The sequence below is a fragment of the Syngnathus floridae genome, chromosome 3 (assembly GCF_059516105.1).
Source record: "Syngnathus floridae isolate MCC-2025c chromosome 3, RoL_Sflo_1.0, whole genome shotgun sequence".
NCBI lineage: Eukaryota > Metazoa > Chordata > Actinopteri > Syngnathiformes > Syngnathidae > Syngnathus > Syngnathus floridae.
Window position 1 is genome coordinate 16,333,400 of NC_142415.1, and position 23,537 is coordinate 16,356,936.

The window sequence follows — 23,537 nt, forward strand, 5'->3', positions numbered from 1 at the left end:
TTGGAACAGACAGCAATGTTGTGTCATGTATTTATTTAGATGTAAAACGACGAACCAAAACAAGGGAAAACAAGTAGCATGAGGTAACATTTTGGCCAGTCAACCAAATTCAAGGAAAGAGAACACTTAATTTTATAATCCAATGTGTAGCCTGACCAGTAACATACTTGAAAATGTGTCAACAGTGATTATACTAATTCCCGAGAACGACTCAAAACCTTTTAAGCAACCACAAATAGTATGTGGAGACTGATGTTGGATTATTCAAAATGTTGAATGATCGACACAGTACAACCACAACAAAAATTGATAAATAACTCTTAGCTTAACTGAAGTATCTTGGAATTTGTGATAAACAGCCCTCTCGATTGAGGCCCAGTGAGCATGAATGTCGACAGCGCCATCTTGAGGTTGTCACTTGAAATGAACGCCAGCTAATTATTGGATCAGGTTTAAAAGAATATCTCGAAGCCTCTGCACCGTATCACAAACATAAACATTTGTTTGCACTGGTATAAAATATCATTTAGAAAAAGGTACACAAAAATAAAGGACTAGGTTCTGCTGAACGTAACTTATTTTAAACTCTGATCTTTGAATGATTGCCATCGACGTAATCGCTGAAACGAGTGGCGAGGTTTTAATCTGCGAAGACATGCAGGCGTCCCGACGCGTTGCCGCCCAGGATGCTGTTTCGGGTGGGGTGGAAGGCAGTGACGGACAGCACCGTGCTAAGGTGCTCGTCGTCGGCGAACGTGTGCATGAGGCGGCCGCTCTCGTGGAACACCTGCATCCTTCGTGGCCTCAACATGCTCCCTACCAACAGGCAGTCTTCCTGTTTGGGGTCCCACACGGCCGACAGTTTGGACAGCCAGCGGCCCGTCCTCATGTCATGGCTGCGGACAAAATAAATCATCTTCCACCACTGACAACATTGACTAAGTTGCTAAGTGTACCAAAACGAGGAAAATCACCACACTTAATCCCTCCAGACATATCAGATTTCTTATATTTTTAGTTTTCCCATCATCGGTTTAAGTCGACTCAGAACGTCTATCACGAACTGGTGCAAATGAAGCAGTAAAGTCATCATTTTGATAAATACTTGCATGAAAAACACTTCTAGGTCATAAACATGAAGCCAAGCAATGTAAAAACAGTATATATGATGGTTGCTGAGTCAGCATTGTTATGCATTGCGCAAAGGACATACGTACCTTATGGATGTCAGCAGCGGGGCTTCGGTGATCATGGCAGATGTGTCATATACTCTGTTTCCAAAAAAAAAGACATGAGAGGAGCCGTCCGCTGTATGAAGTACAGGATGGATGGATGGATGTGACGACGAGCACGCACCTGATGTAGTTGTCCATACAAGAAGTGACCACTCTGTTGCCAGTGCATGGAGAGAAGTAACAGCTGGATATGCTTAAAGCGTGACCCTGGAGCTGGGACACCGGTTGGCTGTTTGTCTTCAAACACCGCACGTCGTAAATGTTCACCACCCTGAAGATCAATTCCGTGCCAATGACGAACATACGTATACGATACACATGCACTGTCGACCTTCCTTACCTGCTCTCAGCCACGGCAAAGTATTGTTGCTGTACTGGATGGACGCTGACACAGCGTAGAACCTTTGGGTCCAGCGAGTGGAGAGACTCGTGCGACGTTCTGCTCGGACATAGGAACGTTTATTATAACATTTATTAAATGAACAGCTCAGAGACACACGTGAAGCGCAGAACGATCGATACACTACCCTGGTGTACGCCGGTCCACAATGGCGACGTTTCCACACCAGTGCCCCACCACGAGCGTCGAGCAATCATGTGACAGGAAGTCGAAGGTTTTCAGGTCGTCTTCCATGTTGTATACCTAAACACACAATTATTTCATAAATCCCTCCGGATTGCGAGACGGGCAGGCAAATACAGTCGAGACAGACCTGTTACAACATACACTTCCGTACAGTGCACCTGTGAGATTCAAACATGAGCCGATCGCCGATTGATTCCCCACTTCAAATTCAAAAGGGACTAAAACATATCTCACATCATCTAAGGCGCCCTTCTCCACATCCATGCAGCGCAGGGATCCATCATAACTGAGACTCAGCAGCTGAGCGGGTTGAGCCTTGGAGAAGGCCAAGCAGTTCACCGGGCGAGCGTGGGGTTCAAACAGCAGAACGCCGTCGTTGCCCCAGTCGGCACCCTGAGGGAGGAATCACAGAGGGAAAGGAGAGCAGACTTTGGTCAAAAAGAAAATCACTAATGTTACCAACATATGTAAATAATGAAAAGAAAACCTACCACACTCCAGAGGCCCACTTGGCCATTCTTGTCGCCAGCGGCCAGGAGACTCGCGGAAGCAGGGTGGAAGGCCGCTGAGAAAATGCGGCCCGTCACAACTTTGGCCACCCGGGCTTCACTTATCTTCATCTTCTTCAGTGAAGAGCAGTACCTTTAACAAAGAGTTCACTTCTCAGTATTTGTTTTGCCAATTTGGAATCACATGAGTTAAAATAAAAAAAATAACGTACTCTTTCAAATCACGTTCCACTCTTCTTTCTCCTGAAGACACCTGAAAGGAGAAAAGTACATTTCATTGACTTCTATTTTATATTCATTTGGGTGCAAGGCAATACATTTCCAATCCAATTCCCAATGGAATTGGCTGGACATTTTCCAGCCTTTTTGCAACCCTGTTTTGGCGTCTTTACCTCCAAGCAGAGCTGGAGAACTTGAGGCGGTAGCTTGCTTCCTTCGGCCATGTTGACTGGCTCGATAGGTAGAGGCCCTGCAGGCTTCTTGTGCTGTGAAAATATTCAAAACAACTCACGTCAGACGATGGAAAAGACACGACAGAGGTAGAGTGCAAGAAAGTCCTTTTGGGGCTCAACCTGTTTTACGATATCTGTTCCTCTTGGTTCAGGGGGAAGAGTGAGGACCTCTGCTTGTTTGTTTTGGAGACGCAGGGACTTTCGAGGCGGGAGGACTTCTTTTACTACTGGGAGTGACCTGCCACCACAAAAGAGGAGCATTGCAGATGCAACGAGGCTACACGCACTCAAACCTTTGTTGATTTGAAACTGAATCAGGGAACAAATCATAAAGACACCATATGAAAATAGTTGTCAAACCTTGGCAGCCCCCTCTGTGATGGCTGCCGTTTTGCTGACAGTTGCTTTAACTCCTTGGATGCCTTCAGGGACAAATACCAAGGATTAACCACGCAGAAAAAAAATGGAGATGAGCGTGAGATCTACCTGTAGGAGCTTGATCGAGGAAAGGAAGGCTTGATTCCGCTTAATGTTCTCCAGACGCTCCAGCTCATACGCCGAGAGTCCTATACCCTGTCGAGACAAACGTATAATAAACGTTGTGCACAAGTTTTATGAACATTTAATCCATTTGATCGATACTTACATTTGCGACATCTCCGTCGCTATTTTCAGCATCTGAAGAGTCTTCTTTTTCTTTGCGTTGTATGTTTACCATGTTGCGCTTCTAAAGATGTTGGACAAAAATGAAACAAAGATTGTTTTTTCTTTCCTCGTTCAACCTTAACAATCTATCAATTCAGAACCAGACACACTGGAACCTTTTTTTTCTAGATTATCTTGGTGCATTTGTACCTTCTTGTTTGGGTACCAAACTGTCTTCATTCTGTTTGTCGTTGGTCATGTTGATTGAACCTCACCTTACTTTTGTGTCGTGGTGCAGCAGGAGAAAGAGGAGGAGAGTAGCGAAGCCGCTTGGAAGCCGAGGCGGTTCGAGATGATTTCCGGAGTCCATTCATCTGAATTGGCATCATTTCCTACCAGGTGAACAACAACAAATGCCTCAGTCATCATTGTGCACTTTTCCCCCCTTACCACTTAAACATTGTATTTTATTGGAGTACAGAACAGTGATAAAGAAAAGATAGCTTCAATAAATGTCATTACTATCCATGTAAATATAAATAATACAAAGCTAAAAGTTAGGAGTGACACATAAGGAGAAATAAAAACCTTCATACATCATTTGGCAAATTTACCTTCGAAGGAAATTGTTTTTATATTTAGTCTAAAAAGTGTTTATCAGAGTTCCAGTTCCAAATACACAGTACATTCAGCTCACATGACATCACTGTAGTATTTGTAAATATGAAATTTTCCCAGTAGAAGTAATTTTATTCGCATTTTTGTTTATGATAGCAACCTTATAAAAACCAGACAAGACGTTTTATAGTCGTCAAAGCTGTCGAGAATCACGCTCGAAGCAAAGCGGCCTTTGAAACTCGGTCCTAAACAAGCGTTACCTTATCGGCAGCGTTGTGCTTGAAACCTTTAGTCGCCATCCAGGTTTTTGATAAAACGGTTGAATTTACAGAGGTACCGGCTCCGCGGTCCTCTACTTGTAGTCAACTATTAAAATTGAAACACCGAGAGTTGCCGCGTCCTACGTTTTATAACGAGTTCTCCATGGCGTGTTGTGAAACAGAGTCGCGGCATCTTATTGGTCAATTTTATGGTGTCGTCATAATAAAGGTCGGTGCTTTTGGTCTTCTTGGCCAATGAACGTCCGAGAAATTGAGCGTCACTTCCGCAAACTGCTTTGTCGCACACGTGTGTTCTGCCGCTATTATTTGGCAAAATCACAGTAAATACTGCAAGAATTTGTAAATCGTAGATTATGATAAATTACCCCCCCCAAAAAAGAAAGAAAAATTAAAATGTGAAATGCTGCTATACGGTTTTGATATACAGAATACACAATATCTAAATACGCAAATAAATCAATGATGAAATATTTTGCATTAATTATAAAATGTTACCACAGTAAAAACAAAACAAAAAATAGATTGTATTACTTTAAATCCCCAAACACGGTGCATGCATTCTGCATATCTTTCATCAAGGAATGATTTCATTGCAAAACAATATTATTGCATCTTGTAAATAAGCAAAAAAAGTAAACATAGGTACAGGGTCGCAGGATAAAAACAAGCACAAACTACAATAAAGTCATCAGTTGTAAATAAGAAAATGTGGATGTGATAAACAACTAGCTTGAGTGCCATGTTCTCCCTCAAAGCCTCCACAGAGCTTTGTGAGCATCACATGACAAACACCTCCTCCTCATAGCCTATTTGAGTGTGAAAAACACAAAACACATTCTCCCCCTGAGAAAAAAGAGATTTATTAACAAGAGGTAACCAGGAAAGAATTTTTTTTTTCATTTGCCAAAAAACAAACAAAACAAAAATGCAAATACTGACTCAAGCTGTTGGCACACAATTGGTCGTCATAGCGCTGCATATATGCAAATATCTCGTGTGCCAATTTGGGAGGGCGACTACAGCTAGATCGAGATTTTGAACATGTGAAAAAGTGGTACATGCGTGCCACTTAAGCTTCAGGCGCTCATCTGTACAAAGCCTGTAAAAATACATATAGAAATATCCCAAGAATAAACACAATTTTACTGCTGTATAGATCCTGCTAATACATGGCAATAGACAGGATGTGGTACATTTAAATATCATACGCATCATTACAATATGCTGTACACAAGAAAAACATGTACATCAGCTTCAATGGCAAAATAGCTTAACAAAATAGCTGACATACATTTGTGGTCTATAATATTATATCATCTGTTTTCATAATTAAGGCTTGAAACTATATGTAACACTAGCCTAAGAGGTTCATCTATCATGAAACACTCGGAAGTAAACTTGCTACATAAATTGCGTTACGTCCCAAGGGAGAAGAAGCAAAAGCCAAAGCGTGTTTTTCCACAGGTAAAACCCAAAAAGTATTATTCAGTGGCTACATGAAACATCTCGCCAGTTCATTTGGTTCAAGCAAACATTATGTCTGATATGTATTTCCTCATTTAGTGGCTGGGAGTGTTTGTAAAAAAAAATTAGGTGGTGGTCATATTTAACTATTTGGGAAAATTAGATTTAATCAACTTAGCCTTTTAGTCTAAATGTAATAAAGGTTTACGGCATTATCAATTCTGTTTTTTTGATTTGATGATCTCTTAAAAACACCTCATGAAAAAGGCAGCTGTAATTTTAAGGCAAAACTTTCATTCTTAGATATAAAGGCGACTGACGAATATACCCGGTCAATGCGAGCTTCATGTTATTGATATCCACCGATTGTTTAAGTTTGCGTGGTTCAACCGCATCTGGTTGAACCACGCAAAAATATGTTTTAAACAGTTAAACCACAGAGAATGCATAGATAAATAAAATCTAAATATGCTGCTACATTAGAGATAAATAATTCCCAATGGCGGTCAGTAGAGGAATGTGAAAGTCACCCTCATTTAAATAAATGAGGGGAAGAATTAGAACCGGCCCAGTCCAGCTAAACTCTATGCAATGTTTCATATTTGTATTATTCAGGTATAATTGTTTTGTCATTGCCGAGTATTTACTTCCTTTTGACTATTTACTTACAATTTGGGCACATGGGATTTACTTGGAAATAGTGAGAAAAAAAAAAAAAATCTGATTTACTGTAGAAATTAAATGGGAATTTTCCACTTGGACCTGCAGTGTAAACCAAACCCAACATATGTGAATTATCACCTCCCTGCTGTTAAAATAAAAATCAACGTATACAATACATAAGACCATAAATAACATATACTCTGTCAACTATATGAATAAAACCTCTGGTCGTCTACTTAGCCTCTATATTAGACATTGATTGAGGAGAACATACTAGAGGGGCACTGCCTCAAATACAAATAGTAGCATATAGTACGTATGTACATTTCAATACGATCCTGTACACTTGCTATGAAAGTTGAGCCAGCCTCTTCACTATGATGTTTTGGGTTCGATTCTCAAAGACGTCTCGTAAAGACGTTCCTCACCCAGCACGGAACTGCTGTCCACCAAGTACTTTGCCACCTATGACAGCAACAAAGATGAGTCAGGGTTTCAAAATTAGATAGCTCCAGATTAACTTGGCAGCTCACATGGGCCAAAACCGACCGGCCAGGAAATTGACCAGCCGTTCGGGCATCTCCTGAAATTTCTGCTGGCCACCACACTCTGAATCAAATTTTTCTCCAACGTGCAGAAAAGAATAAAAAAATGACAGTACTCACCTTTGGTTGATAATCGATCTTGTAGGCCGTCTGCTGGAACTGCCTTATTTCTCTGATGATGTGAGATATCTGAGAACAAACAAGATTGTGGTCATTTTAAGACCACATTGATAATTTCATGATCCTGTCCTTTACCATTCTCATCTTGGAAAAGTTGACCAGGTTGTCCTCAGTGTAGTTGGGTGTGCCTTCCTCAATGAAGGCCAAGTCAGTAAGGTACATGCCCAGGTAGGGAACACAAGGTGGGTCGCAGCTGAGGACACAAACAGTACAGTTGTGTTGACTCCTGATAAATATGGAATATTCAGTTTCCTCAGGAACTCATCAGACAAGAGGCTGACTCACTTCTTGAGCGCCTCCCTCAGGTTTTTGAAGCGGCCCTCAGATGACACCAACTTCTGTAACTTGTCAATTACTGTCTTAGTCTAAGAAAATCAGACGGAGAGCACAGATTCAAAATGAGAACGGCCCGCTAGTAAAAGACCACAAGTCACGATTTCCTGCCTACCTGCTTGGAGACTTTGAGCCAGGTCCTCTTGAGGCGGAAGATGGCACTGCGGTTGAGCGAAGACGTGATCTCCAGCACGGCGTTGTAATTGTGCAGGCAGCGACAAATGTCCGCCGCCGCCACCCACTTCTCGATGGCCGCCACGCGCATGTTGACGTCGTCCCACTGCAGGATTTCGGTAGCAATCCTGTCGCTGATCTGAGTCAAACAAAGCATGGAAATGTCCGTCACTCTTTTTGGGCTTCAAATCTATTCTGCCTGTTATTAATTTGGTGGACGTACTTCGTTGAAGTGCTTGGTTGTTTTCATGATGTAAGGAGTTCTCTCGTTCTTGTCGTTCTTCATCCAGCCTTGACCGAAGAACTCCCTGGGGAAACACCAAATGCAGTAAGTAGAACACAACCAACGATTAATGATGTAGGGCAAAATTCCTAAAAATGGTTTACAAAAATGTTGCTGGGCTGCTCACCGTCAACGTGTTCCTAATTTACTCAACTGAATTCTCATAAAAAACAAAAACCAACAGTGTAGTTTGTTACACTCACTCGTACGGGATGACCTTAAAGACCAAGTGATCAAGCAGAGTGAGCTGCTCGGCGATCTCCAGGGCAGAGTGGTTCTCAAACGGCTCACTCCTGCACTCCTCCATCGCCTTAAACACACAAAATTTTATAAAACGGGCACCGACAACATAGGGCAAGCAGGCTGTTTCTTTCTTCTCACCGTTTGAATGATTTCTTCCATAGTGACCTGGTTGTCTCCGGGGTCCTCCTGTGTTAGAGTCCTGCATGCAAAATGACAGAAACGCTTGAAACTCAACAACTGTTTTGGCAACAGACAGAATCCATGGCCACTTTTTTTTTTTTATAAAGTACCAGTTTCATGCTTGTTTGTTGGTAACAATGTAAATAAATAACTTTGTCATCTTAGTGTGTGAGCAAGTGTTAAAAGACAGAAGCCCACCTAATAATGTTTGCAGCAGCCTTCCTTTCCTGTGTCAGCAGTTCTGGGTCATGCATCACCTCCTCAAGAAAGCCAATTACCCTTGTCTTCAGCTCAGAGTTCAGCTCAAAGTCCTGCATATCAACAACAGTAACGTCATTGCTACGTATTTTCTTTTGAAGTCAAAAGTGTGTGTACCTGGGCGTGTTTGGAAACCCAGTGACGCAGCACGTTCAGAACTCGGTTTGTAGCTGCTCTTCTGATAACAAACTCTTTGTCCCCATTCCTCTGGTCTGTAGGAAAACCTGACAACAGATTGAAGAAATAAATGCAGTTTAAGAAATTAGAAGAACAGAAAAAAAAATGTAGTTGAATTCAAAAACTACGAATAGTATTATTTTTGATGATTAAAGCTAATGAAAATCCCCAAATGTAAAAAAAATATAATATCAAATAAAGAGCAAGCCAAATCCTTTTAAATATAAACATTAGGTATGCAAGGATATTCTAAAAACACAATTGGCTAAGCACAAACTGGCTTCCAAATGCCCACGTGCCGTCCAATCCATCAAAAACTCCATCTAACCATTTAGGGCGTTTATATTTCTAACGATGGTCTGACCTGTGGCAGCAAGGGACATGCGGCGGTACTTCTCCTTCGTTGGCGTGCCCTCGTTGGCACCAGCTGTGGCGATAGCGAAGGCCGAGGCCGCCGAAAGAGCGCTGCGGTTATTGTCCAGCTCCCGGCAGGAGGACACCACCATGCTGTTGTTGAAGGAGAACAGCGTAAACTCTGTGGACCAAGAAGAATTCACATTCAATACAGATGAAATCGTTTCATTTGAGTTATTGATTCTGCCCATTGTATTCAGTCCAGTGTGTTGCCCAAAGTTTGCTAGGAAAGGCCATTTTTGAGACTTGCTTAATACAACGAGGATTTTACATTCCCAAATGACAGCGTTGCCCATTGGAGGGCGACCTTGAGCCGAGGCAGAGCGAACCGTGTGCTTGTCCTACAGCTCGCATCAGTGACGGTGTTTGCCTGTGCTGCCCCCTCACACTTCCTCCCTGCCTTCCTCCATCGAACCGGGGGCGGAATTAGAGGAACACGCACATGGTTGCTAAGGTACAAGGTTTCCTTCCACCTACACTCGCACAGAACTGGCTTCCCTTGTATCCAAAACCGTGGGAGGAGAGCTCAGTGGGGATTAATTGCGCCTGACTGCCGAAAGGCATCCAACCAATGCTGGATTTATGAACAATCCAATTTGGGTTAAAAATTGGACCGACCCAGGATGTTAGGTCAATTTAACCCAACTTCCTGGGTCAGTCGAATTTTTAACCCAGCAGTCTTAAGGGTATGGGTGCTCCTTCTTGGAAGCTGTGGGTGGTTTTTTTTTTTCTCTCTCTCCCGACAATCCCTTATTTGGTTGCTGCCAGACTTTCCACTTTCAAAAGTTGACCGACAAACAACTGCTAATAATGTCATAATGCGAGGAGGGAAAGTCTGTATTAACTTGTGTGATATATTACCGTTTTTTGATTTGACGTTTTTGGGTGTCGACGGGGACTTGGGAGGAGACATCTCCGCTTCAGTCTCGTCACTCTGACATGGTTCTTTGTCACATTCCTCTCTCACTGACAGATCTGGATAGAGATAAAAAGATTTGGAAGGGATATACATTTTTATTTGTTCAAATGGTGTCTTCAGTCCATCCACTGGCAGTCTAACCTTGCTTGTTGGGGGCAGGCTCATCGGCTTTGCTCTCGGCCTTGGTTTCCCCCTCATCGGGGATCTTGCTTGCCAAGGTGCTGGTCACAAACAGCTTGTTGATATCCAGGGCCGTCTTACCGAAGGGAGACATGGCGGCGTGCATGCTGTTTGGGGAGCAATTGAGCGCGGCCAGATCCAGCGCTTTGCCTCCCGTGATAATGGGAATGTTGAGCGAGAGCTTGCGGCGGCGATTTGGTGATGACGTCTTGGTGATGGCGAGCGGCGGGGGGGATGAGAATTTGCGACTGCCACGTGGCGATGTGGGTGACTCGCCGTACAGAAGTTTGTTGCTCTGGCTGCTGGCGAAGAAGAGCTCCAAAGCACTGTAGGCAAGAAGATATCATTTCAGTTGAAATAATTGTACTGTATGGAGTGTGTCTGTGGTCTTTTTTTTTTCTCCATAATCTAAAAAAAACAATTGAATATAAAATAAATCAAAAATAACTATGTTAATAATGGTGCATGGATACCACACTTGGTGGGCGCATTGTGTACGCAGAAGGAGCACATTAACATCAGTCACATTTGGGAGCAGCTCCAGCCATCCTTTCTTTTTTTCATGGGAGCAACATTGTTTAAGACAGCATCCTCCTTGCACTGAGAGCCACCCCCTCCGAAGGCCTATAAATAGCATGCCAAGTGACAACGTTGGAAGGCACGGGCGCTGCCAACAGCAACCAGCCCGGGGGAGATCCATTGAGACGCAAGGAGAGCGAGAGAGAGGATATGGATTCCTCCACAGTGAAGGCTTTTGTATGAAAACGGGTGTGAAGGGACGCTACGGCCATTATTTGTTGAGAAACTTAAAGCGGTGTTATGGCAAAATAAGCAGGATAAAACAGGAAGCGGACATCGATGGAAGCTCCAGACAAAAAAAGGAGGGCGGGGTGATCGGGTACAAAACACCACCATCAACATTTAATACTGCTGCAGATGAGAGGAGGGGGGCGAGGGAGGAAGAGGATGAGGAGAGGGTGGGGTCCTGCAGCAAAGTAAAGGGTTGTCATGGCGACAGCGCAGCGGAGAGAGGGATGGTCAGACTTGTGAAAAGAGAAAGAAAAAGCAAGAGGAGGGTGAAGGGAAAGTGGGTGGGCTTCAGTGGAGCGTGACGTCCTCACCTGGACGACAGTGGAAAGAAGAAGTACGGGGGGGGTCATTGCAGGGGGGAATATATGAAGTTCTTAAACTTGACAGCACAGTGCGCTTGTGGTTAACACTGTGCCCCGCAGTTTTTAAGACCGAGGTTCAAATTTCAGCTTCCGCCTTCCCATGTGGAGTTTGCATGCTCACTTCATGCTTGCACGATTTTCTCCAGGTTCGTGAAGATAAGTGACTGAAGACTCAAAATTGCCTATAGGTGTGAACGAGTGATCTGACTGGCTGGCCACCAGTTCAAGCATAGATTCCAGCTCACCCATGACCAAGTACTATAAATAAAATATCTCCTATCCAAATATTAAACGACGATGCTAACCGTGCAGGGATGGCACTGATAGGCTTCTTGTAGATGGTAATGAGCTTGTCCAGCATGACGTCTGCGCTGGTGAAAACGCGGTAAGAGTGAAGAAAGGTGTTGAGGAAGTCGATGGAGAGGAAGCGCAGGTCGGTCAGCCTCTCCAACAAGCGCTCCACGCTGGCGTAGCGGATCTGCAGCACCTTGCACGAGTTCATCATCTTGCTGAAGCGTATGTCCACGTCGTCGCAGTACAAACTGGTGTCGGACCTACGGGACGGTACGCAATGAATTGTAGGTTGTAATATATAAGCGCCCATGAGGGAAGGTTCCCCATCAGTGTTTGAGGGATTTCTGTCATGCTTTACTGGCGCGGGGCGGTAGAGCATGTAAAATGGATGGCGGGACTCTCACTTAATCATCTGTGGCACGGAGACTTTACTGTTTTCCTCGAAAGCATTCATCATCAGACCATTGCAGCGGATGTTGTCGATGCACTAGGAGGAGACAAAAAGAGAGCAGATGGAAGCGCAAGAACAAGTTCTCAGCGATGGAATTGAAGTGAGGGCCCGCTGTCGCTTCCTCACTGCAAGTGTTTTGCAGCCGCACCTTGTAAAAATCGGTATTTTACAATCTGGCAGTGGTATTTATTGGTCTTTACCTGGCTGATGTCACTGGTCCACGCCGACTTCTCTTGTCGTGATGAGGCCACCAGGATGACAGTGTAAGGCTGCCCATCTTTGGGCTCCACTATGACTTTAAAGTCCAGGTGCTCGGTGTCCTGGCCATTCCGCTCTCCTTTGACTAAAATATACAAGTTGGGTCAATTCAATTCAAGGCTCTGTATATTTGGTTGCGCTACAAAAGGCACTTAAAATACTTTGCACGGTGAAAATACAAAGTGTTATAAATATTAATACATGAAAAATCCTTGGCATGTTATTTCTGTAATTCTTGGCTTATTATTTTCCATTTTTTAATTTTTTTGTATTGATAGGCCTTATTAAATTAATAATTCATTTTTTGTAATAAAATAAAAGGAAACATTTTAAAGATGCATTCAAAATAACCTTGAACCACGTTTACAAATTAATTTTCTTTAAAATGGCAAAATACGTTTTTGACGCTTTTGTTTATTTCATCGCGAATGTGAAGCAGTCTACTCCAGTGGAAATTGCATTTGAAATGCATTTTGTGTGATGCCAGTCCTGGAACTTTTCTGACACACTTTACACAGTAAGGCTCAGTAGCTCATTGCAACTTACACTCATCATCAGTGCCCTCAGGATCCTCCATCAGTGTGCAGTCAATGAGGGATACCACACCATTCTGCAAAACAGGGGGCCAATTCATCAGATTAGAAGTCATTAAACGGCCAATATTGGCCATGATTGCATGAAAGGGGTCCAGCTCGGAGTACTAAAATCGATTGATTTGGAGTGGATTAAATCAACTCATTTAAAATGTGGTAAATCACACTGTTACTGGAGATTGTCGGCAATTGGTGCTGCAGTCTCAGGGCTAACTATTTAATGTCTGCATGTGCACACAAAACGCAGATGTTTACAGCGACTGCACTTTTTTTTTTATGTGAAAAGAGAAGAGTTTATTTGCTTTAAGTGGATGACTCACCCGACATATACTAGAGGGGTGATACAAATTCCTACTACAAATTCCTCTCCCAGCACAAGATTATTATTATTACTATTATTGGAGTCAAAAATGTTTTTTACATTCCTGTGTGCAATGTTCTGGCTTTACCTTGGTGACGTGCAGTTTCCCTCCTGAGCCTCGAGTGCAGATGATGAGATGTTTGGAAAAGAGGAAGCACTGTCTCTCGCCTTCCTTCTTCAGGGATAAAGAGCCCATGCGGCCCCTGGTGATTTTGCCTTTCTCGCTCATGGGCACTTGGATCAGAGAACCTGTGGAAGGCCAGAATGATCAGAATCGCATACAAAAGCACAATGATGCCGACAACTAGATAAATAAAGCGACATTGAAATACGCTTTGAGATGAAGGACTCTTCATAACTTAGCGGTAGCGGTTCTTTTCACTCTTAATCTAAATGTAGTTGTTGTTTTTTTGGTGGGTCGAATCGAAAGAAATGAAACAGCCATCCATGAATTTCTGTTCCCAAAAAGTGGTAAGTGGTAGAAAATATCAAATCAGTATCAATGGATGGATGGAGAAATGCCAGCGAGTGGTTATAAAACAAGCCTACCTTGTCTGACAAAGGTCTGGCTGGTGTCCAGCAGTACTTCGCAGCCCTCCACAATCATTCGCTCAATTGCCAGATTCTTTCGAATGTTCTCGGTTTCGCTCACCTCATCGTGCATTATTCTAAAAAAAAATAAACCAGGACTTGTATATGAATGTATTCAAAGCAGAAGTTTGGGATGGATGCAATAACGTCCTTATGCCTCGTTGTTATTCTTGGCAGTACATGTTTGAATGATCGACAACATGGAGATGTACCTCGAAAGTTCCTCGAGTTTGGATTTGGCATAGTCCAAGCTATTTCTCTCCACATGCTCATGAGGAGTGTGAGCCAGCAATTCATGGAGGGTTAGGATATAACGAGGAATCTGAGAGAGAAATACAGACTAATTAAAAACTTGTACGAGTCACAAGATGATCAACGTGTGCTTGATGTACAAAAGTATTGGACAGGTTCCACATTTCAAGATTACTACCAAACAGTCCAAATGAATTTGGTCATTGAACTAGTCTAGATCTATTTGATCCCCCCCAAAAATCTCTTCCCGTTGAATAGTACAGCTGTCGTTTAGCAACTGTTGCCACCTCACAAGAAGCTGAAAGTCATTACCGAGCTGTGAGAACCACACGCTAGCAAATACGAATGACCTCATAGATACAAAACATTAACGGCCATAACTGCTGCATGTAACGATGATAAAAGTGAAATAGCGCGGGCTGCTGCAGGGGCTGTAATTAACAATTGAAGTTTCAACACTTTAATTCCGTTTCCCAGTTCATACTAAACCTTAAGGATGCCCGGATTTATGCTAGCACTTTAAACGTTTTGCTAGCACTTTAAAAGGCTATTAAAAAAAAAATCTGTGCTACCAAAGCAGTAACAATTGACGTTTAAAGTGTTATTTGTAGGCGGCGGACCTGAAACATGGGGTAAGTTAAGAAGGTCTCCAGTGTTCTTTCCTCGCAGTCTGGGTTGGTCTCGTACTGCTTAAGTAGCTTGTCAAAGTCTCGGTTCTGTTTGCAGTGGGCCAAGATCTGCAGGCTGTACTGGTGGTTCCGTACAAACTCTTGGTAGATGTTTAACATGGGCAGCAAAATGTCAAAGAGGTCCGCTGAAGGGGAAGACAGAAGTATAGTTTTAAATCCTGGGCAAGAAATTGAGGTTGTCATGAGAGTCAAGAACTTCTAATTAACAAACACTAAACATGAAAGAAGAGAATAAAAAAAACACTCGATGATGAGGTCCCTAAGCTAACGTCCCTTTGAAAGCTACAAGATGGCAGCTCCAAGTTGGCATGGACCTGCGTGACTTTTGCACACTCATCTACAGTTTGGAGAACTTGATTAAAGTCTCAGTCAAACACTTGGCGGCAACAGGAGAAGCAGATTGGATGTCTGCGGACAACAGGGAAGCGCAGTGGAGATTTCTTACGATTTGTGGACTCACACAAGTCGAGACAGATTTACTGAACAAAGAGTCTGAGGCCAGATGGCTTGCACATCATAAATGTTTTATGCCGGCATTATTCAAGTGGTCCTTTATAAAACGGGGAGGTGGAAGAGCGAATTAACATGAGAATGACAGCGCACCTTTCATTGTGCATACTGTGTGTGCGGTGTTGTTTACAGGCAAGCGTTTTTATTCATCCATCTGTGACCAACATGACTGTCAATGAAAAAGGAGAAGCTCATGACACTTTTACAGAGAGCAATAAAAAAGAGTGACATAAGACTCTTGGTTTGAAAACAAAGTGTCCGTGATATGTCCGTTTCACCTGTTGTGTGGCAAGATAAATAAAACCCGCCTACTTGCAATTTTTCAAAAATTTTATTTCCCCCCATAACTATTTCTTTTCAAAAATTTTACTTTTATATGTTTTTTGCCCTATCGTTAGCTAGGCACTCGAAAAACATTTTTTTTTTGTGGGAGCTCGTCATATTTTTGGCTTTTTCTGTAAATGTCAAAAGATGACAACAAAACTGATAGGAAAGTAGTAATTGGAATAAAGGAAGTACGTTAGATTTTTTGTTTTCAAAGTCAAATAATATGCAAAAATGTTATGGTGTAACAAGACTGGGGTCTTGTCAACATCTCTCTTACCCAGCACCAGTGTAGGCCAGCTTGCTATCCTTGCCTTCAGACCTTGGTAGAAGATCTGATGGAGGAACATGATGGTCTCGCTGACAAAACAAATAATCACAAATGTTGTCATCCGATTGGTAGCGACGAGAAACGGATTCAGGATCCTGAAGCGGTCTCACCTATTGAGGAAGATGCTGCTGACGTCATCATGGGTGATGGGCGGCTTCTTGGAGCTCGCAGCCATGCGTAGCGGCCGCAGGAAGTTGTTGACCAGGATATGCAGTTGCTGGACGTATTCGGCCTCAGCCTCCAGCATGCTAAACACAACCTGGTTCCTCTTCCTCATGCTCTCCGCGTGGGGTGAACGAATGTAGTCCTGGATGATGGTTTTCCACTTCCTGCGGCAAATCCAACCTCGCAGGAAACTCTGGACCTGTCAGGGTCATTCATTACACGGCTTGAAGTTGCTGACCGGTTAACTTAATCAGTGAATTTTTTGATTGAGAGCTGCAATCCGAACAAGTCCCTGAAGGTGAGCAGCTGCTGAAAAAAAGTTTCTTTCCTTACATTAATTATTTTTAGCTGCTTGCTAAATCTGTTCCCCCCACCTTTTTTATCTTCTGGATCTCAGTGTCGTCATCACTTGGCGGTACCTCCGGATTGGACTGGATTTTCTCGTTGTCCTTCAGCAGAGAAGCAATCTAATGTTCAAGACACACAAGAAATGAATTATTATAAATAGTGTCATCCATGACAGAAATTTTGTACAGTTCGAAACTTGCGTGCTGGAAGATTGAGTTGATGATCCAATAAAAGATCATAAAGCCTTTATTTGAAGTAACTATTAAAATTGCCAATTTGAATCCCAATTTTAGAGGACTTTCATAAAAAGGACTTGAGGATGCTCTTTTAGTGTTGACTTCTCGAGAGTGGACATTCTCGACAAAAACATACATTTAGTGTTTCTTGCTAGATAGCAAGTAGCAGGTTACCTCAGATTTTAGCCGCTCTATCTCGATTTCCCCATCCTCTATCTGTTGTCGAAGTTGCTTGGCAACCGTTTTCTCCGTCTCCACTATTTGTAGAAGGTGCAGATACTTCTGCATGAGGCTCTCATGCTCTGTAGCTAGGTTCCTGTAACTACAGTGACGGACACATTAAAGCCATGTTTTAGCTGACATACACACAAAGAGATGTTTACTGGACCTGAGTGTTACCTAGCCTGCGTGATGGCGGCGACCCACTCGTCACAGTCCTTGACGTCTTCTGTGCGCAGCTCCAAAGCCTTCTGGTTGTCATGATTGAATGTGATTGTAAAATAATACTAGAAAGGAAAGAAAGAGACACAAAGAGATGCGGTTTTCACAATCCATTCCTCTGTCGGCATTAAAATGTGTGAGGGGATATTTTTTGAGATAGAAACAAACAGGATTGACGTGATTTTACAGTTGTTGTTTTTTTCATGAAACCCGTCATTGGTTGAGCTTAAACAAGAACACTATGGACTATATAATAATTAAGAAAATTCACTGAGCAATTGTGCAAATCCATCCATCCATTTTCTGAACAGCTTATACTCTCGAGGGTCGCGGGCGTGCTGAATCGATTTTCTAAAAGCAGCTCGCCCAGAAGCATTTTTTTGTAAACTTGGCTTTACAAAATTTGTTTTGTCCTTTATGTGTGACCTACTTTTGCATTGCCACATTTCTCAGTCACCCTCTGCCACCTGTCATATTTGTTTCATCTCTAAGTGCACAATAACAAGTCATGTTCTCTCGTTTTTATTGGCCCCTTGAAATGCACTTTTTCCCAGATGCAAATAATGGTTGCCATGGTAACATTGAGCTTAAACCGAGCTCGCCTTCTAAATGGAGCATATGAAAGTGGAACATAAATACTACAATGAGAAATGAAAGCTAATTGAAGAGGGATGGAGGGGAAAAATGCTTTTTTGTTGTCGTTTTTTCGAGTGGAGCTATAAAAAGCACTGGAGGCCTACAAGGTGGCAGTTGGCTTGGCATCGATTCGCTGCGTTGTCCCTTTCCCTGTCACACACAGATAAGATCCACTCGCACGGCCCTTCCCCCCGCACTTTTTGCACCGCTCACACACATATCCAAGCAGGTGTGCATATATTAATGCCTGCGATCTCTCCCCACATGACCTTAACAACCTGCTCAGCGCTCATTGATTCAAGCTCTGATCTTTGCGGAAACCTGGAGGCCTTCAGACACCTTCTGTTGGTTCCTTTCCATGTCCTCCTTTCACCTCAGGTGGATGCAACATGAGCTACCACCAGTGTCGGGAAAATTCATTTTCTACACGAACTAGTTCAAAGTTCAGTTCACAAATTTTGAAATGAACTTCAGTTCATATTTCATAATTGATTTTTTTCTTCCACAATTAAAAGTTCATAATTCTTTTTTTTCGTCATCAATAAGGTTGTTGCGAGATGTTATCTTCTGGCATATTAGTATTTTCTCATTGTTTACACCCATACATGAAAAAATTGATTGAATTCTTTAATAATAATGCAAATACAAATAATCTGCTGTAGAAAAAAAATAAAAAAATCCACTGTAGGTGCCAGATTGAGGTAGGAAACAAAGGCAGTACAAATGAAGTATTGAATTAAATTCAAAACATTTGAAGTCACATATTTGTTTTAAATAACTTTTCATTTTATGTTAATGTATTATTACTTAACGTATTGACATATTCCATCATACCTTATCGTTGCCATTTGACAAGAAAGGGCAAGTTAGGCTAGTTGCTAATCGCGCGACATTGAGTACGTCGACTGAAGCGTTTTCACCCTTTCTTCGCTTATTTAAGCACTCGTCGCATTTTGATGACGTACGCGCCTTTTGCTCCAGCCTAATTAAGCCGAGTTTAAAGTGTGTTTAGCTGGGTAATATTTTGAACTCTAAATAAAGAAAACCTGGCACTCGTAAACCGAAATAAAATTTACTTCAAAAACTGTTCATTGGCCCTAAAATGTGCCCGTTCACAAAAACGTTTACGACGCAAAAATGCGCTGTTCGTGCAAAATATGAACGAGTCCATGAACTTTTGTTCATTGAACACATTCAGGTACTGCACTAAATTATCCAGCATAGTACCCATAAATCAGAAATAAATATGTCTTGTAAATTTAATTCACCACAAAGATGTTGCCAAATATCTGCCAAATTTGAACAATAAATCAATTTTTTTTTGTTGAAGACTGTATATTGCATAACTTGGGACACATGTATTGTACAATTTGTACCGATATTTGTGATTATTTGCTGGATAAAAATAACAAGCATGCGGAGACTTAAGCTGTGCTGCAGAAGACTGCATGCAGCTTGGAGGAACAATTTCACACTGGCCGTCAGATCCCTCATCGATCTCCGTCTTCATAAGCTTTTGCCCGCAACCTTCCATACACTTTCCCGAATAGTGTTTTGCATTTAATTAAAAGTGGTGAAATGCATGTGGAGTAATTTCTCATTGCTTTGGTAGAAATGCGAGCACTCTATCCGCAGATTCATGCCGCTACAAAACAGGCAGACGCGGTTGCCAAGGTAGGATGCTATTAATATCAAGACAAGGAGTTCAATCAATACGTCAAAACTGCAGGGGAAGGGGCAGCTCGCTTCCGCCGGAAGGCAGACTACAAAAAGTTTGCATGCAAGCTTTTGTTCTACAAAGTTCATTTTTAACACTTGAAATTAGAATCGCAGCTTTGCCGAGCAAGTCCAAACGCACAAATTCCAAAGCAGTCCCTGCATCCTACCTGCAGACATTCCTTAGCGGAGGGGGGCGGCTTGGGTGAGGGCGCCCTGTCGCACACGCATCCCTCCAGCAGGTAGAGTCCAGAGGGGCGCGAGCTGGAGTCATTCTCGAAGTAGAAGAGCATGTTCTGCAGCAGGCAGAACCACTTGGGGTGCCATTTGGTGTTGTCCGAGCTCTTTTTGCTCAGGCACCCGCGCCTGGTGCCGTCCTTCCTGGCCAACAGCGCCAGATAGGTGACATGGCCATCGTTGAGCCTCATGCCCTTCTGCATGTTGCATCCCCCTGGGAGGACGCGCACTTACATCTTCCTCCTCCTCCTCCTCCTCAGCACCTCGGAGACACACACTCACTTGGCGGGCACTTGAGCAAGCGCAGCATCTCTTGGGTGAGAACACCCCCTCCTCTGAAATGGCAAAAAAAATAAATGAAAAAAAGATGCACTCAAAAATGACTACACGCGCATACAAGTCTGAAACCAGAGCATCCACGCGAGAGAACCCCTCATTGTGAGGGTGGAAGTGCGCGCGCGCACTCGCTTCGACGCATAAGCGCGCAAGAAAGCACAATCACGTGACTTGCCCCCCTGAGCGGCAGCTTTCAGCACGTTGGACAGATGCTCTAACTCACCACGAATACAACACACACACATGCACACACGGCTTTTGCACTAAATTATCGATCATTATGACATTGATTTCATTTAATGCACTCACAGGTCACAATATTAGGTATAGCCTACCTGCACAATCAAGTGAGACATGCCACAAAAATATATTTGCCAACAGGGGCGGGGTGGGGGATCGGCCCTGATCCGCGGCAATGGGCCGGTAATGGACCGGTCGTTTGGGAATCTTCAGAAATTACATATTGCCAGAGCCTCTTTTCAAGTGAATACACTCTCATTGACTATCTTGCAGAAACATTCACACGCATCCTGCTGTCAAGTTAAAGCCAAAAGGTAAGCAGAGCTGCACTGTGTTTTCTTGGATGCGCAGATTAGCATTAGATAGCAGCATTAGCTTCAGACAAGTGAGAGCATTTGATCTGTCTGGATCTCAAAACCTCAGAAGAACTGTTATAAAAGCCCACACGGTTAAAATACATTATAATAAACATTTATTTCATCATTGCATTATATTTTCCATAAATATCTCGAAGAACATTGTTTGTTGCAAATGCTTCTCTTGCGTCCAAAGGAGCCATAAAAGCGCACTTCCTGCAGCTTTGCCCATATTTGCACTTCCTGTGTAATTACTGGGCTGAAAGACAATTCATCTGTCATGCTGTCAAGGCGACAGGTATCAACTGCTGTGATGAGTGTGACGTCAGTAATCCCGCAATAACCATATTGAGGGGCAGCTTTGATTTTTAATTTCATTTTTAATAATCTCACTCGCCCGAATCCCCAAAGGTGAACTCAGATTCATGATTACATTTGCACTCATTTCTATTACACACATATATGTCTTATCGTTTAAATTATTTGGGAATATTAAATGATTATTATCTGATGTCCCATCACTCCCTTGACGAATACAGTGTGAACAAAAGCCATTGATACATTTCCACATCTAACACAGTGAGAGAGACCCTCATTAGTGCCAGCCCATAATTAAACCTGGATTAGCATATTGGAAAGAGGACACACACAATGGTTTGTTTCATCACAGAGGGATTACGGCACTCTGCCTGGGCGGGATCATTAAAAGCATACGGCCAGGTTGCAGGGCCCAAATCGAAAAATTTGCTTTCCAGAATCAGCTAGTTTAGGATTGGAAAAGATTTTCCATTAATTGTTTTTGAACTCTCAGATAAACAAGGACAAATATAGGGCACTTTTTTTTTCCACTTGTTTGAATAGTTTAATAGATTGTTGTCATTTGTTTTTTATTACAATTCTCCAGCCTGAAAAAAAAAAAAAAAAAGAAAGATACAGTCCAAGTTCTTACATTAACCTTGAACAAACCACGATTTGGTTTTTTATGATACAAACAGACAAATTTGACACTTTTTTCTTCACTGCAGTTCAACCTTGCTGGATGTCTCCATCTATTCTAGTTTAATTGTGACAAGTTAAAAAAAAGTGAGGGGGGGGGAGTGACAGGAAAATGAAGCATGTGTGTGTAGGGATGTGTAATTTAACCTTGCCCCCTTACCAGCACCATCACGCCCCATAGGCTCCAGCTATGAGCTTCTTCCATCCCATAATCGTGTGCCCTCAAACAGCGACGGTAATGAGGTGGTGATTCTCCTCCATGACTGGCACTGACAGTAAAGATGTTTTTTTTTTTTATGACCTCTTATTATAGACGGCGTAATACGAGAGCAAGGCAGAAGATTGGTGAGGCATTCTACGGGTGACATTTGACAAAGGTCACGGATGAGATTCAAACGTGCAGAACGAACGCCCCCCCCAGACCACCACAAGTGGAGATGATTTCAGTCATATTATGTGACGTCTTTTATCAAGCATCCTGTAATCATTGTTCAAGTGGATGAAAAGGAAGCTGAATTCACTTTACTTCAGATTTTACCTGACAGATTTAACATTAAAAACTGCTATGAGTGGATTCATAATTAGCAACATTGAGACAACACACACAAATTGTGCTAGCCTACTTTATAATGTGCTTTTATTCAGCCAAGATTGTTCAGAGTGGGCAGCGTTCAGGCTCTGTGTCGCCAAGTTCTCTGCAGAGAGGCTGCTACCGCATGCCGGGTCACCACCTGGCTGCAGCATCCACGAGCTGAGCTCCACCAGAACCCAGATTGACATTTCATCCATATTTGACAAATTTTCCCTCCCTACAGGTAAAGAATATATGCTTGATAATTAAGATCAGTTGAAATTTTTGGCAAGGTAGCCCAAAAACAGCTAGCTTGGATTCTAACCCATTAATGAGGACAAGCACTATACAAAATGGATAAATGTGTAATCAACACACTTTATTAACAGTGATTTAGTACGATTTAATTCCGATTCCCACAAGGTTTGCACCTTGCTGTTTATATGATGTATGGTAATGGCTTGCAAATGCCATGCGGCCAATCTGGAGGTGAAATATATTGATGTCATCATCAGTTATAGGGTTGTCCTTGACACACATTTTGATTTTTTTTTTTTTTTTTTTCCGGTGGTTTGTGGGCAACATCTGTCGCTCGCTATGGTTTCGGGGATACGGTGTGCTGAAAGACATGTGCTCATTATGATAATAAAATCAGTGTGGATGCATCTTTAGCAGATCATATTTTATGTTTTTAGGTCAACGTGTGTTAGAATTACAACACAGACTTGTGCTCGCCAAGGAAATAAATCAGGTCAAATTATTAGAGGCAGGCGGCATAGCAGATTCCAGCATGAAAGGAAAAAAGAGTTTTTAGTTTTGGAAGTAAAAACCACTTAGTTGTGATTAGAAAGTTGGGAACATTATCAACGACTTCTGTTTTTGAGTTCTTACATGTGTCCTTTATTTCTTTCTTCTTGTTCTTTTGAAAATATAATTTTTAAATTACTCCTGCTCCTTTCTCTTGACTTCTTGCTTCCCGAAACTTGGACCCTCCACCTTGCAAACCTCGAACTTTGAGAACAAATAAGTTGCCATCAGATATTATCATTGTGCGACGTTTTAATTCTAACAGCAACCTCTCTGATACCAGGTAG

General features: G+C 42.5%; 2 protein-coding genes across 2 annotated transcripts; both read right to left on the minus strand.

Annotated features, from left to right (window-relative positions):
- Positions 1 to 16: 16 nt before the first annotated feature.
- Positions 17 to 4,492, minus strand: wdr76 (WD repeat domain 76). The gene is made up of 15 exons (XM_088371515.1): positions 4,306 to 4,492; positions 3,703 to 3,819; positions 3,429 to 3,509; positions 3,269 to 3,355; positions 3,143 to 3,204; positions 2,903 to 3,020; positions 2,723 to 2,815; positions 2,543 to 2,583; positions 2,313 to 2,463; positions 2,056 to 2,214; positions 1,763 to 1,878; positions 1,576 to 1,674; positions 1,357 to 1,506; positions 1,218 to 1,271; positions 17 to 896 (listed from the first exon to the last, which is right to left on the minus strand). Exons 1-15 carry the CDS (start codon positions 4,342 to 4,344, stop codon positions 641 to 643), a joined length of 1,623 nt encoding a protein of 540 aa, XP_088227641.1. The 5' UTR covers positions 4,345 to 4,492; the 3' UTR covers positions 17 to 640.
- A 669-nt stretch (positions 4,493 to 5,161) lies between these two features.
- On the minus strand, positions 5,162 to 20,405 carry LOC148400832 (ras-specific guanine nucleotide-releasing factor 1-like). Its single transcript, XM_088371764.1, has 27 exons — positions 19,878 to 20,405; positions 17,314 to 17,420; positions 17,089 to 17,236; positions 16,705 to 16,797; positions 16,276 to 16,529; positions 16,115 to 16,194; positions 14,932 to 15,125; positions 14,272 to 14,381; positions 14,018 to 14,136; positions 13,557 to 13,717; positions 13,061 to 13,124; positions 12,457 to 12,599; positions 12,210 to 12,292; positions 11,817 to 12,065; positions 10,301 to 10,665; positions 10,102 to 10,215; positions 9,191 to 9,361; positions 8,767 to 8,873; positions 8,590 to 8,702; positions 8,350 to 8,410; positions 8,172 to 8,278; positions 7,909 to 7,993; positions 7,627 to 7,824; positions 7,464 to 7,543; positions 7,254 to 7,371; positions 7,119 to 7,187; positions 5,162 to 6,918 (listed from the first exon to the last, which is right to left on the minus strand). Exons 1-27 carry the CDS (start codon positions 20,145 to 20,147, stop codon positions 6,829 to 6,831), a joined length of 3,753 nt encoding a protein of 1,250 aa, XP_088227890.1. The 5' UTR covers positions 20,148 to 20,405; the 3' UTR covers positions 5,162 to 6,828.
- Positions 20,406 to 23,537: the final 3,132 nt, after the last annotated feature.

What these genes read in the sequence shown, in the direction of transcription:
- wdr76 (XM_088371515.1), bottom strand. Translation starts at nt 4,344, where the DNA reads ATGGCGACTAAAGGTTTCAAGCACAACGCTGCCGATAAG. An exon ending in GCGACGGAGATGTCGCAAAT is followed by an intron (nt 3,356 to 3,428) that starts GTAAGTATCGAT and finishes TTGTCTCGACAG; the next exon opens with GGTATAGGACTCTCGGCGTA. An exon ending in AAGTGGGCCTCTGGAGTGTG is followed by an intron (nt 2,215 to 2,312) that starts GTAGGTTTTCTT and finishes TTCCTCCCTCAG; the next exon opens with GGTGCCGACTGGGGCAACGA.
- LOC148400832 (XM_088371764.1), bottom strand. Translation starts at nt 20,147, where the DNA reads ATGCAGAAGGGCATGAGGCTCAACGATGGCCATGTCACCTATCTGGCG. An exon ending in AGATCCAGAAGATAAAAAAG is followed by an intron (nt 16,530 to 16,704) that starts GTGGGGGGAACA and finishes TGACCCTGACAG; the next exon opens with GTCCAGAGTTTCCTGCGAGG. An exon ending in AGCAGCATCTTCCTCAATAG is followed by an intron (nt 16,195 to 16,275) that starts GTGAGACCGCTT and finishes TTGTTTTGTCAG; the next exon opens with CGAGACCATCATGTTCCTCC.